Source organism: Mus pahari, chromosome 1, assembly GCF_900095145.1.
Source record: "Mus pahari chromosome 1, PAHARI_EIJ_v1.1, whole genome shotgun sequence".
NCBI lineage: Eukaryota > Metazoa > Chordata > Mammalia > Rodentia > Muridae > Mus > Mus pahari.
Window position 1 is genome coordinate 109,561,185 of NC_034590.1, and position 14,200 is coordinate 109,575,384.

Sequence of the window (14,200 nt, forward strand, 5' to 3'; positions counted from 1 at the left end):
GTCTTACTTTGCACAGAGCTATTTCTTTTCAGATGTGGATGTTACATTTGCTCTCTTTTTATGCACCTAATGAGACAATCAAAGCATTTGTTTTTAAACTTGTGAATTGCATTGCTTAGTTCTGAGATTTAAACAATTTTAAAATGTGTGTCTCTGTGTGAGCATGTGTGAGTACAGATACCCATGGAAGCCAAATGAGGATGCTTAGTCTGAAATCCCTGAAGCTGGAGCTACAGTCGGTTGTGAACCACTCATTGTGGATGATGGCAGATGAACTGTGGTTCTTTGCAAGAACAGTGTAAGTGCTCTTAACCAATGAGTCTTCTCTCTAGCCACTAAGTCCTGACTGTGGGGTTTGTTTGTTTTTGACACAGGAAGCCAGTCCTGGCTGGCCTGGAACCCACTATGTAGAATTTGAACTCACAGAGCTCTAACTGCCTCTTCCTCCCAAGTGCTGATTGATTTTTTTAAATGTTAACCCAACCTTGCACGCTTAGTACAAATTTTACTTGGTTAGAATGTATTATGCTTTGTTTCTACCCATGGGTTTTAAAGACTAAAAATTACCTAGAAATCTTGCATCTGTAGTCATGAGAAATATGGCTTATAGTTTATTTTGCAATGCTTTTGAATGAAAGGAATACTTCCTCAGGATGACCAGAGAACCATCTATTTCAAGTCTCTCAAAGTGGGTGCTTTTGCTTGCAGGAATGTATGCACCACAAGCATGCATTATTCACAGAAGCTGGAAGAGGGGCAATTGGAGTTTGTGAGCTGCCATGCATGTGCCAGAATTGAACCAGAGTCCTTTAGAAGAGCAGCCAGCTTGTGTGTTATTTTTATCTTGAGTGTTTAGTAGGATTAACCAGCTATTAACTATCTCTCCTGAAGTATTTTTTGAGGGGAAAATGTATTTGCTTATGAATTTAAGAGATTTAAATTTTATATTTGTGTCTTCAAGCAGTTTGCCTACTTAATCTAAGCTGTCAGTTTATTGGCATAAAACACTTATAATATTTCCTTAGTGTTTCTCTAATGTCCATGGGGTCTCTGATGACATCTCTTTCCCAGCCTGACCCCCAGTCATTCATGTGATCTCATATGTTTTTCCCAATGAGCCTGGCTAGAGATTCATCAGTGTCACTGACATTATCAATGATCATGTTATTGGTCCTAACTGACTTGATATATTCTTATTTCTGCTTTATGTTTAACTGATTTTTACTTCAACCATTAGTACTTGATTTTTATCATTGTTTGGTGTAGGCTGAGCACACGGATTTAAGGTGTCTTTCCTTTCCTAACATAGGTGAATGGCAATAGGAAATTATGTTCTAATTTCTCATTTTATTTCTTCTTTGCTTAAAAGTGTATTGTTTCTGAATATTTGGAAAATTTCTAGGCAGATTTCTCTTTCATTGATTTTGATGATGTTCAGAAAACATACCATGAAGTACTTCTAGATTATTTTAGATTTGATATTTATTTCTTGGCCTAGAATATGTGGTGGCCACCATTAGGATGGAAGATGAACGACACCGGACCCTGTAGATCTAGGATAGTTGGGGATCAGTAGTTGGAGCATCAAGGCACACAATTAGAACATGTAGTCACATGACTAGACCCTTAGTGTTCTGACTGTGAGATGCCAGATTGCCTCAGAGAAGCATACTCTAGGCTTCTTCTGGAAGCGCTGCCACCCATATCTAGGCATCCGATAAAGGATATGGTCTTGCAGAAACCACTTGAGGTTTGTCTCTCTGCTCTCAGAACTTTGGGCCAGCCAAGTCAGGATCCTGGCTCCTGTCCACTGTGTTTGGGGTTTACTTGGGTCAGGGTTGGGCTTTGTCAGGTTCTGGCAAAAAGAAGGAACTAATTAGATGTGCCAGGCTGCAGCCCTGCTCCTCCATTCTCTCAGAAGCTTCCATGCTAGCCAGCCACCCTTGCCATTCACCAATCTTTCTCCTTCTCCATCATGGGTTCCTACCACCCACATCCTCACAGGACTTTGCTTTCTGCTGGACACATCCATCCTGGATAGTGAGTGAATAGAACGGGTGTTCCCAGGGATCTCATGGGCTCTGACATTTTGGGAGCCCTGACACTGGAAGTCAGGTTGACTAATGGGATGCATCTTGTCATGCTGTTTGGAAATAAGCTGGTCGGAGGGGATCCAGGTGATGGATTTTCAGGTGTGGGTAGCTGGGGATAACAGAAGCAGATGGCCCAGACTGATACCCAGTGAGTGGTGTATGCCAAGGGGAGGGCTGGGATATGTTAGGCTTGATAAGAATTGTGGGGCTCATCGTATGCACAGCTTGAGGCCATTACATGGTGGGGTCATGTTGTGGGGATTAATAAACTGGTGAGGAGCAGGACTTTCAACCCAAAGGTGGTTTGGGGAGAAGAGGATGGGGAAGGGGGTGGTAGGAGCCCATAATGTTGCTCAGAGGGGCCCAGGGTATGGAGTGTCAGTAACTGAGGAAGAACAGAAGTTGTGAGTACCGGGGTGGGTTTGAGAGTGTGTGAGATCAGCGGAGGTTGGTGATCATCAACTGAGGTTCTGTAGCTGAGAACTGTAGGATGGGACAGAGGTAGAGAAGCCCCAGGGTCTGCCTCCAGGGTGGGTCTGAGTTAGGAATGATGTGTTGTTCCCAGGAGTCCCGGTCCTTACATCTTCAGACTCTCTGAATCACCAGGGAATGAGTGAGCACAGCCATCTCCCGAGCAGGGCTCCCACACCCCTTACTGAGTCACTTCCCTTATCCTTGGTGTGCATTCATAGAACTTAATTCTTTGTTGTTGAGAAAGGGTCTCATTGTGTAACCCTAGCTGGTCTGGAAATTGCTTTGTAGACCAGCCTGGTCTCAAACGGATAGAGATCTACCTGCCTCTGCCTCTTGAGTGCTGGGATTAAAGTGTATATCACCATGCTTGGCTCATAGATTTTAATTTTTACTCCCTCTCAATAGTTAACCAGTGATGAATGGTGCTGGTTTTGTGTCTTCTCTCTGACTGCCTCCCGGTCTGTCTTCCTTCCATGCTCTCTCCCTATCTTATCTTTTGCCTTCTCTTCCATCTCCTCCCCCTTCTCTTTCCTCCCCTTCTCTCCTCTCCTATCCCCTTCCCTCCCTTCTCTTCCTCTCCTCTCCTTTCCTCACAGAGTTTTTATAGAATAAGAACTTAACCACACCCCTGCCCTGCTCAGAGTGATTTGGTGGCTGTATCCAGTGAGAGGTTAGATCAGTCCTGGGGAACCCCAAGACTTTGGGCAGCCTGTGCTCTAGGCCTTTTGGCTCTGTGATTGGCCTTGTCCCCTCCATGGACCTGTCAGCCTCTACACTCAGTTGTACTGCTGCACAAACACCTGTCCATCCAGATAACACACATCCCAACCAGGGTCCTGGCACTTGGCCAGTCCTGCTGAAGGCAGGCACCAGACCCTGGCTTCCAGTGTTGGAGCCAAGCTCTGGGTTGCCTGATTCTCAGGTCTCTGTGAGGTTGGGCAGCTCACAGACAGGGCTGATATTTCATATACTTTAACTAAAGGAATGATGAGTCAGCAAGCTGGTTCCCTTCTGCATGTTTAGAGCACTAGCTTACAGGTGTTTGGAGAGGGCATGCTTGTGAATTTTGATAGAGAGGCACCTATCCTTGCATGTCAGATCTTTTATCAGTAGGTAGGGCAAGCTGCCTGTGCCTGGATAAGTAGGGGCAGGGCTCTGGGCTTTCTATTGCAATGACAGAGATGGGTCTTTCACCAGCCATTTAGTGAGAAGCAGAGCACTTTGGGTCAATGTTTGCTTAGAGCTCCTGATTTGCCTGGCTTTGTTCCTCTCTCCTTTTGTTCAAATCTCCTTTGTAGACAAACAGGACCCAGACCCTCAGGCCATGTATCCACTCCAGGGCAGCTGAGACCACCTCCCTATGTGGTCTAGGAAGACTGAAAGACTCTGTCCTCACATGCTCACACCCATGCTCCAGGACAAGGACTGTACTTGCAAGCTTTGTGTTGGTTGCTATTCAGCACGATGCCTATTCTATATAGTAAAGAGCAGTACCTATGTGTCAGCTGATGCTTTGATATGTCTTGTGTGCCTTATGATAGTCTTGAGAGTGACACAGAGGGCTTCCAAGTGTCTATAGTTCAGAGGACCCCTTCCTGTTCTGGCCTCACTTTTACTCCGTAGGCTCCTGGCAGAGCTGGAAGCTGGCTGGTGCCTATTGGGGGGGGGGTGAGAGGCTGGCTGCCTCTGTTTAGCAGTACTCAAAGTCTCTTCAGCTCTACCTACCTCATCCACTTGTCCCTTCTCTTACTAGCCTCTGCAACTGCAAGGTCCCTTCTGCTGGAAGACAAACCTCCTAGAAGGCCCAGAAACCACTGGAATTGGGTTGGGGGGAGGATGACAAGGTTGTCGCTGGTCATTGCTGCTCCTGTGTGGCATGCAGAGCTAGAAGATCTGTGTGCATGGGCATCTCAGTATGTTATGGTCTTCTCTGCTCCCCTCAGGTGAGAAGAGCTGCAGCTATAGTTTGACCATGGTTGGCTGGAAAGAACTCTCCCGTGAGCACAGCCTTTGCATGGGTCCAGGGAAGGGCTCCTGAGAGGGTCCTGGCTTTGGACCTGGGAGCCATGCTGCTGCCCCTGGCTTATAGCTGAATTTAGGGGCTGGCGGGAGGGCATGTCCATCATCCTGATGGACTTGTGGGCAGGTTCAGGCTTGGGAAAGCATGGTTCCTCCTAGGAGGAGGGGCCTAGAACCTGTGCTACTCGCTGAAGTACCTTATGCAGCGCCTGCTTGACCTCCTGGTTCCGAAGGCAGTAGATGATGGGGTTAATTAGGGGTGTGAGCACTGTGTAGACAACGGACACAAGCTTGTTGTAGTCGAAGGAGTAGATGGCACGGGGCCGGGCATAGATGAAGAGAGAAGCTGAATAGAAGATGACCACCACAGCCAGGTGCGAGGCGCAGGTGGAGAAGGCCTTCTGCCTGCCACCGGCGGAGGGCATGCGTAGCACAGTGCTGAGGATGGCCGTGTAGGAGAAGACAGTCAACAGCAGTGGCCCCAACAAGATGAGCAGTGCCAGGAGGAAGTCTACAAGCTCTGCAACTGACATGTCAGAGCAGGCGAGGTTGAGTAGCGGAGATACATCGCAGAAGAAGTGGTTCATGACATTGGGGCCGCAGTAGCCTAGACGAGAAATGAAGAAGACCTTCCCCAGGGAAATGGTGAAGCCAGATAACCAGGAGCCTCCAGCCAGGAGGCTGCAGAGACCAGGGCTCATGATGACTGGGTAGCGAAGCGGGTTGCAGACCGCCACATAGCGGTCGTAGGCCATGACACCCAAGAGCGCGCACTCGGTGCAGGCCAGTGCCAAGAAGAAGTACAGTTGGGCCATGCAGCCTGTGAAGGAGATGTGCTGGAACTTGGGAGAGACCAGGCTGAGCAGCATCTTGGGTACCGTGACAGAGATGTACCAGATCTCTAGGAAGGACAGGTTGCTGAGGAAGAGGTACATAGGCTTGTGCAGTGAGGGGCTGGCGCGAATGACTGTGATGATGAGCAGGTTCTCTGTGACAGTCAGCATGTAAGCCAGCAAGAACAGCCCTAGAAGGCTTAGGTGGAGCCCCAGGGAGCCTGAGAATCCTACAAGGATGAACTCAGTCACATCTGAGCTGTTCCTCCTAGCAAACATGGTGGCCAAGACTCCACCTGAGGGAGCAAAGGGAGAAGAATTAGGTATGGGAGAGTCCCCGGGACTCAGGTAAAGCTGGACACAGCAGCATGCACCTGTAATCCCCACATTCGTGTGGAGGGATGGGAGGCAGAAGTAGGAGAATCCCTGGAAGCTCATGGATTATATAGTCTGGTATGTGTAGTAGTGAACGGCAAACCCTGTCTCAAACAAGGAGACTGACATGTGAACCTGTCCTCTGATGTTTACATACGTGCCACAGCATGTATGAGTCTGCACTCACTCACAAGAACATTTACACACTGGGGTTAAAATACAAGTGCATAAATAAACCTATTCACTTGGAGTGGCTGGAAAACGTTCTACTTGTTTCCATGGCTAGCATCTCGGCGGTCTTTAATGCATCCCCAGACGACTGAAAAGGGAAGCCCAGCTAGTTTGCTGGACATACTGGCTTATTTCACAGAGAACGTATCTGACCAGGTGTAGGTGAGGGTCAACCTCCAGATGTGTCTCCATTTTCATTCTGTGTCCAGAGTGCTGTTAATAAACACAGCTGTTGACCAGCACAGGACCCAGCCTCCACCCACTCTGCAGTCCTCAGGTGTCCTGGGAAGATATCTCCAGACTTAGGGCCCAAGCTAAGCCTCAGGACAGAGCCTGGAGTAGAGAGGATGATGCTGGAGGGGCCTCGGACATTAGTTAACAAATAGATCCTCTCAGGACAGCTACTCTGTTGTCCATCCCATAGTGACCCTTGGCGTAAGAATGCAACATGAGCTCCTGGGCAGGTGGCCTTTCAGCCATGCCTAGGCTTCCCAGGTACTCTCTCTTCTGCCTCAAGAATTTTGTGCCTCCAGCCTATCCCAGCATGCTGCTTGGTGCCTGAGCAAGGAGGGGCATTGATGTGCAGTTCTCCTTCTAGAGACCACAGATGCAGCAGAGTTCCAGGACAGGAACTGAGCTCACGCCCCACCCTTTTCTTGGGCTATAACTTTGAACAGGACACCTCCTACCCACAAGCCCCAGACTCCCCTGTCAACCAGGTTTATGGCAGGACTCCCACTGGCTACCCTGACAAGCCCTCACAGACACGGTCCCTGCCTCATCTCCTCACAGGATGGGTGGAAGGCATGTTCTAAGAACAGGGAACCCGACAGGTTGCCAGCCCTGATGGCTCCAGGGAGCATAGAAGGTTTATGGCTCTGTAGGTGCCAGCCTTGAGCTGGCTGGAAAGGACAAGTTTACTGCCAGCAGTGGGACAGAGGGTCCCATGCAACAGAAGGGTCTGGGAAGGTCTAAGCAGGGCTTGGCCTGGTTATCTGGAAAGACCTTGGAAGATCAGGTATGGTGGTCTGGGCAGGTCTTATTAGACTGGGGCTACGGTACAGAGACCCTTCTTTTGCATAGCTGGGTCATAAGATACTGTTATCTCTGAGTGACCTATCTAGGAACTGAGCTAGGTAAATTCAGGTCTTTCCCTGTTGCAGCTCCTGTGACCCACAGCTGCCTTCTGCTTAGATCTGTTGCCCATTTGCTATGTGCATGGGACAAATATCCTCTCTTCCAGCTGTTTCTTTCTCTGAAAGGAGTAGCTGTTGCTTTATGTGATGAGGCTCATGGCCTAAGCACCTGACACAGACAGGTGGAGACAAAACAGGTGGTGTTGGACCCAGGACTGCTGAACCTGGAGCACTAGAGCCTCCTGTCCTTGACTTGGAGACACCATGGGAAGTACCTAGAAAGTGCACGTGTAGCACATAAGCTCCTCCAAAAGCTAACGCCTAATCTCAACTCTCCTATTTAAACTTAGGATCACTTACAGGGCATCTCAGCTTACCTCCATGCCACATGTACACATACAGAGCATAGGCCCTCAGAAGGATAGCAGATTCCGGACACATAGGCAGATATGCCCCCAAGCAAATCCACCTCTGGCGCACACAGATAACTCAGGGGATAAACACCAACCTCCCAGCCTCAATAGCCCCCATCCCATTCTCACAGCCTGTGGACAGTCACAGCCTCAAACAGCAATGATCTTGAAAACACAGACATGTTGCCCCTTCATATAAACATCTGCCCAGGAGGAACATGGTCATCAGAAATCAGTTCCAGGCTTCCTGCTGAGCTAGGCTGCAGCTCAGGTTCATACAGACATGTGAAGGCACACCTGGAAACACACACACACACACACACACACACACACACACACACACACACACACACCCACACCCAGGACAAAGCATGTGCAAATGCATGAGGCTTTTTTTACAGGCACACACAGACACAAGCAGGTGTACATGCAGATGTAACATAGATACTCATAGGCACACACACAGATGCTCACAGGCACATACAGGTGGACACCCAGGCACGTATGTACAAGTGTAGATACATACACACAGCAATATCCAGGCGTACATAGACTCAGAGACACACTCATGTGCATACACAGGGATGCACATAGACACACTCATGTGCATACACAGGGATGCACATAGACACACTCATGAATACATGTACTTACACTCTCCCTCCCCTAAGCTCTCACCTGAGTGGGTGCTGAGGCTCTTAGGCGGTTTATCTGGGGGTTTGAGTCTGTTCTGACTGCCAGCCCACTAAGAAGACACCGAGTGCTTCATGGCTTCGTTCAGGATTTCCTGGAGTCAGTGCTGTGTCTGGGACCTTAACCTTGAAGATGCAGAGGAGCTCTGTGTGAGAAACAATGGCTCATGGTTCTGGAAGGAGAGACGACCAAGACTGGGGTAGAGATGACTGAGCAGCTGACTGTAGGGTCCCGGGATTCCCTAAATCTCCGCTGAAACTAGCCCAGGCACTGCACTCCTGGATAGGGAGGTGGGTTTTGCCCTTGGGTGGTGTTCGTATTCTTGGTGACTGTTGCAACAAGGTCAGAACATGGAAGATATAAACTCAGTTTGGCTGCATTAGTGACTCCACTCAATAAAAGAGACCCCTCACAGCAGAGACAAATATCAAAGGCCAGAGATGGAACAGGAGTTCCTCCAGCATCCTGTTCACATGGGTGGGACTTGGGATTCTGTGTTCTCAGGTCCCACCTCACCCTACACCTCAGCATGGGGAAGTCAGCTGTGAGGTGGGAAGCTGCAGGCCTTGCCCCATCTTGCCTCAGCCCAGCGTGCTTCTAGGGGATAGACTGGGCATGTGTGTGGGAAGGTCTTCTGGCTCCTGGCAGAGTAACCAGCAGAAAAGGGTTTGCCTAGCTGGAGCTTTGCAAGAGGTTGGGGCCGGGAGGAAGGAATAGAGGCCACTCCCTGCATCGGTCCCTGGGTGATTTCTGGTAGGTTGCTCTCACCTTATCCTCATGTGGTCCCTCGAGACTGTGCTTGTCAACCAGACTGGCTGTACCAGGAGACAATGGACATTTGCCCAGCCAAAGACCTCAGGGGGCAGGGCAGGTGTAGGAGGCATGACATGAGCAAACAGACCCCTGAACACCTACCAGGAGCCTAAGGAGCAAGTCACCTGGGGGTCCTGAGCCCCTTCCTGCTTTGCTGCACTTCAGGTTCAGGACCTGCTCAGAGCTGTTCTGTTTCATCACGACTTTCCTGATCCCTGCACAGCCTATTTTCAGGATTACGGGTGGGATGAGCTATTCAACGAGACACAAGACCCTCTGCCTTGGCACTGTGACCCTGGGAAGACCACACTCATGGCTCTGTCCTTGCTGGGGCCTGTGGTGTACTATCTCTGCCCCACAACTATGGCAGACACGGCAGGTATCTTTCCAAGTATACCCCATGGCTAGCTTTGACTGGAAGGTCCATGGTGATATTGCATATGACCTAAGGGACCAGAGGGCAGTGGGTAATGAGAGGGTGCAGTGTCTGGGTCTGACAAGGAGGCGTCAGCTCTGGCATGTACAGGCAGAAAAGAGGCCATTTCAATCACAGAGGACAGTAGACCAGCTTTCTGTGGCTAGGGGACCCACAGCTTACCATATGGTCTTGGATCTAATTGGCAGTACCCTTGGGGACTGCCTGGGACCAGCATCTTTGGCTCCATAATGCCTGCATCAAAATCATTTTACAAATGTTGGCTACTCATTTGCTCTTCAGCTATATCTATGCTCCCAGATCCAGGACAATCGTAGTTTCTGTGGAGGTCTCAGATGTGAGGATGAGATGTCATAAGTATTGATGCTGGGTAGCCTTATGGTGGTGGTGGGAGTGCTTTGGAATGAGACTGGAATGTGCAGAGACTATGTTCTTGTCCAATCCTCCATCACTGCCCCAAAATAGCGCTCCTTCGCACCCCGACCCGAGAACCCAAGAGTATGGGTACAGCTTCCAATGCTCTGTTGTCCCTTTCCTTCTATTGTCTCAGCCTCTAGGCCTCTGCCTCCCTCTACCAACATGCTCTCTCACTCTTAACCAACCCCGTTTCTCAGAAAGAAGCCACAAGGTGGGGAACAACTTCCTGATTCCAGTGACCTTATCTGTGCCCACATCCTGAGGCCCTGCATCTTTGCATGGTGTCCTGGTCCTTCCCAGATCTCTCTAGCGCACAAAGTCTCGCTCTGCTCTTCTTGCCCATCATTCTCTCCTCAGCACCGAAGCAGCTCTACCCCGAGGAGCAGGCATGCTGAAGCACCAGCTCTAAGACTTGCCTTCTTTCTGTCTTTGTCCCTCCTTAGTGCACACCAGCATGTCCCTCATCATGCCCATGCTAGAGGGACTCCTAGGAAGGCAAAAAGAGGCTCACCCTCTCTGCTTCCTGTCCTCCCTACTTCCGGGAAGACCCCAGTGAACACACTAAATTTCAAACATGCTTCCACACAATCTAGGCAGGAAAGAGATTCCTATACATGTAAAATTTCAAGTATATTCTAGGTCAGTTTGTGGAGTTTTGTGCTCCCATAATTCTACATCTGAGGCTTACAGCCCACCAACTTGATGTATTTCCAGTTATTTACATTCCATTTAGTGTCTCTCAGCTTTCTGGATAGAGGTGGCCTCATACCTTTCATGGGGCCAGTTCTCACATATTGGATATTTTTGCTGCTTCAACAAGTAGACCTGTCTAGCATTCATTTTCTAATCCAATGTATGGGGCATGTGAAGATGCATAGCTGGCTCCTATAGTTTGGTCTTCAGTAAGCTGTACTCTGCTGTGACATCTAGCTTTTAGGTGCATTCTCCTGGCATTTCTACCTCAATGACATTATCTGGTTATGGCTCACTGTCTAACCCTCTGGTGTGTCTTTTGTTTATCTTCCTGTGCAGGTTTCCAGCTCTTGGTGCAGAGTTGGTCAGATCGGTAAGAGCAAGAAGCAAGAATCTTGATGTGGGTATTCCCTCTTACCTCTGGTTTGCAAACACTTGGCTGTGATTATTTATGATCATAAATGGCCAGTGGATTTTATTCATTTTTGCACCTCTTATGGTAGTATGATGATTTTCCTGTGTCGGTTTCTCTAATGTGGCAAATTAACAGAGACTGGCTACTAGTGTCAGCTCTTCTCAGATGCTGGTCAGAGGAAGCGGCAGGAGCATGGCTGCTTTGTGGTTCTGGGTCTGGAGTTTCCTTTGGGTGGGACCTTCTATTTCTTTAGAAGAGCTTTGAGGAGGTTTGGTTGACATTTGATAACCACAAACAGTTACACAGTTTAGTGATTTTGACTCAGGAGCACACACATGAAACCCTCCCTACAAACAAGATAGCAAGCATCCCAGGACTGCACACCTCCCTCCTTTCACCCCCACGAGACCACTGGTGCTTCCTGGTACCAAAGCCTACTTTTCATTTCCTGGAACTGCAAAACATGCACCATGAGTAAAACCATTCAGTCTGAAGCTTTGATTATCCATGTCGCGCATACCTGTGGCACATTGGGAAAATCTGCCACCACTTTCCATGGTAACCTATGGATGATTAGAATACAGTGCAGATGTTTCAGTTTTTGGCAGTTAGGAACAATTTTTATTGTGAATACTGGTATGGTCTCGTTATTATACCTCCAATGTTTTAATTTCTTTTACTTTCCTATCCCAATGTTTTAATTTAGTTTATGCAAACACATAGAAGAAAAATACTTTGGCTTATGGTAGGTGTATGTTTAGCTTATGAGACTCTCATGCTAGCTCCCCTCAAAGTACTCAGCCTGGGGATGCAGCTGGTGTAGTGCCTAGAAAGTCATAGCTTTGGGGTGGTCCTTTGAATGGACAAAAAGGTAAAAGCCAGAGGTTTTGTTTTAAGAAACAGAAAGAAAAGAACAGATCAAACCCAACCCACAGGAAGAAAGAAATAATGAATAATTAGGTGTAAGTAAAATGTGAATTGTCAACAAGCCTGGAGGTCAATTGGATAAAATGTTAATAAAATGAATTCCATCCTATTAAGACTAGTTAAGATAAAAGAGAGACCCCACAAATTATCAGTAGGTCTTGAGAGATTGAAGAGGGGTATCTTCAAGGAGCTGAAGGGGGCTGCAACCCTGTAGGTGGAACAACAATATGAACTAACCAGTACCCCCTGAGCTTGTGTCTCTAGCTGCATATGTAGCAGAAGATGGCCTAATCGGCCATCACTGGGAAGAGAGGCCCCTTGGTCTTTCAAACTTTATATGACCCAGCACAAGGGAAGGCCTGGGCCAAGTAGTGGGAGTGGGTGGGTAGGGGAGCAGGGGCAGGGGGGGGTATAGGGAACTTTCGGGATAGCATTTGTAATGTAAATAAAGAAAATAATAAATAAAAAAAAGACAAAAAAAGAAGAGGGGTATCTTGTGTATGTCACTAATGGCTAAAAGTAATATAAGAAGTTTGCAAATAGTTGCATCACAATAAATTTATCAATGAAGATTAACTTTACACATTAAGAAGCATCGATTTAATTATGAATAGATTATTTGAATATCCCTGTATTTATCAGAGAAATTAAATATATAATAAAAACTTTCCACTATGGAGATTCCTAAACAAAACCCTAGAAACAAAACAAAACAAAACAAAAACAAACGAACAACAACAACTACAACAAAAAGAAAAGAACATTTGTATGACTCAACTACACAGCTCCTGTTCATGCGACCCAGCTACACCACTCCTGGGCATCTGTGTGACCTAGCTACACCACTCCGGGCATCTGTGTGACCCAGCTACACCGCTTCTGGGCACACACACAGAAGCCTCCATGTCAACATTTCACAGAAATATTTGCACATCAGTTTTCTGAAGTGGTGCTCACAGTGACCAAGCTATGGAATCAGCCTAGAGATAAAATGACACAAAACATGCACAAAATGGAACTTTATCCAGCTATAAAGAAAAAAAAATTAAGTTCTGTGCAGGAAAATGGATGCATCTAGAGACCATCATATTACATGAAATAAAGCCAGACTCTGACAGACACAGAAAGAAAAGTGTTTTCTTTCACTTGTGGATTCTAGATTGTACATAGACAAATTATTCATACATATAAGACATGGAGGAAGATATGAGGCTGGGGAATAATGGTGACTAGCAAGGAGGGGATGGAGAACATGAGGTGATTGAGGGTGAATATGGCCAAAGTATATAGTCTAGTTATATGACAGTAATTTCATTAAACCTAGTACCATGTACAACGAATATGTCAATAGAATATTTTTAAAACTTTCCACATGTATCTCACAGTAGAAAACATTGAGGGAGGTTACTGGAGACAGAAAAGTCTAAACAGGGAGAGGGTGAGAGGATGGAGAAGAGCAGCAGCAGCAGCAGCAGCAGCAAGAGGAGGAGGAGGAGGAGGAGGAGGAGGAGGAGGAAGGGGCAATCAGAGCTAAGGGTGCCGGGATGAAGATTTGGCTCCGCTTTTAAGAGCAGTTGCTGCTGCTTTTTCAGAGAACCTGAATTTGGTTCTCAGCGCCCATACTGGGAGGTTCACAACCGATTGTAGCTAGTTACAGAGGATCTGATATCTTCTTCTGGCCTTTGTAGGCACCTGGACACAGGTAATGTTAGCATTTCTTCTAGGTTCTGCCTCCCAGTTACCTGACAACAGCCAGGTATGCCTGACTCACTATAAAGGGGGCTGCTTGCCCCCTCCTCACTCAACTTCCCTCTTACTCTTTTACCCTCTTCCCTCTCTGCCCCCTTTTCCCCATTCCCCTTCCCCCTCTCTCTCCTCTCTCTCTCCCTCTCCCTCTCTCTCCTTCTCCCCTCTTTCTCCCTCCCCCTCTCCTGCTCCCCCTCTCTTTCTGACTTTTTCTGTCTCTACTCCCTCAACTCCCCTCCCATGCCCTAAGTAAACTCTATTCTATACTATACAATCATGTGGCTGGTCCCTCAGGAGGAAGGGATGCCTTAGCATGGGAATGCAGAGGGGCCCCCTTCCACCTCACCATATCACACCTCTACCAAACATATTCCTGGCTTCCTTTTCCCTTTCTTTCTTTCTTTCTTTCTTTCTTTCTTTCTTTCTTTCTTTCTTTCTTTCTTTCTTTCTTTCTTTCTTTCTTTCTTTCTTTCTTTCTTTCTTTCT

At 47.6% G+C, this 14,200-nt stretch overlaps 1 protein-coding gene across 1 annotated transcript; it reads right to left on the reverse strand.

Annotated features, from left to right (window-relative positions):
• Nucleotides 1–4,683: 4,683 nt before the first annotated feature.
• On the reverse strand, nucleotides 4,684–5,724 carry LOC110331778 (olfactory receptor 226-like). The gene has a single exon (XM_021212653.1). The coding sequence runs from the start codon at nucleotides 5,696–5,698 to the stop codon at nucleotides 4,742–4,744; it is 957 nt and encodes a 318-aa protein (XP_021068312.1). The 5' UTR covers nucleotides 5,699–5,724; the 3' UTR covers nucleotides 4,684–4,741.
• Nucleotides 5,725–14,200: the final 8,476 nt, after the last annotated feature.

Bases quoted from the DNA above. Each gene is read 5' to 3' on its own strand.
- LOC110331778 (XM_021212653.1), bottom strand. From the start codon at position 5,698: ATGTTTGCTAGGAGGAACAGCTCAGATGTGACTGAGTTCATCCTTGTA.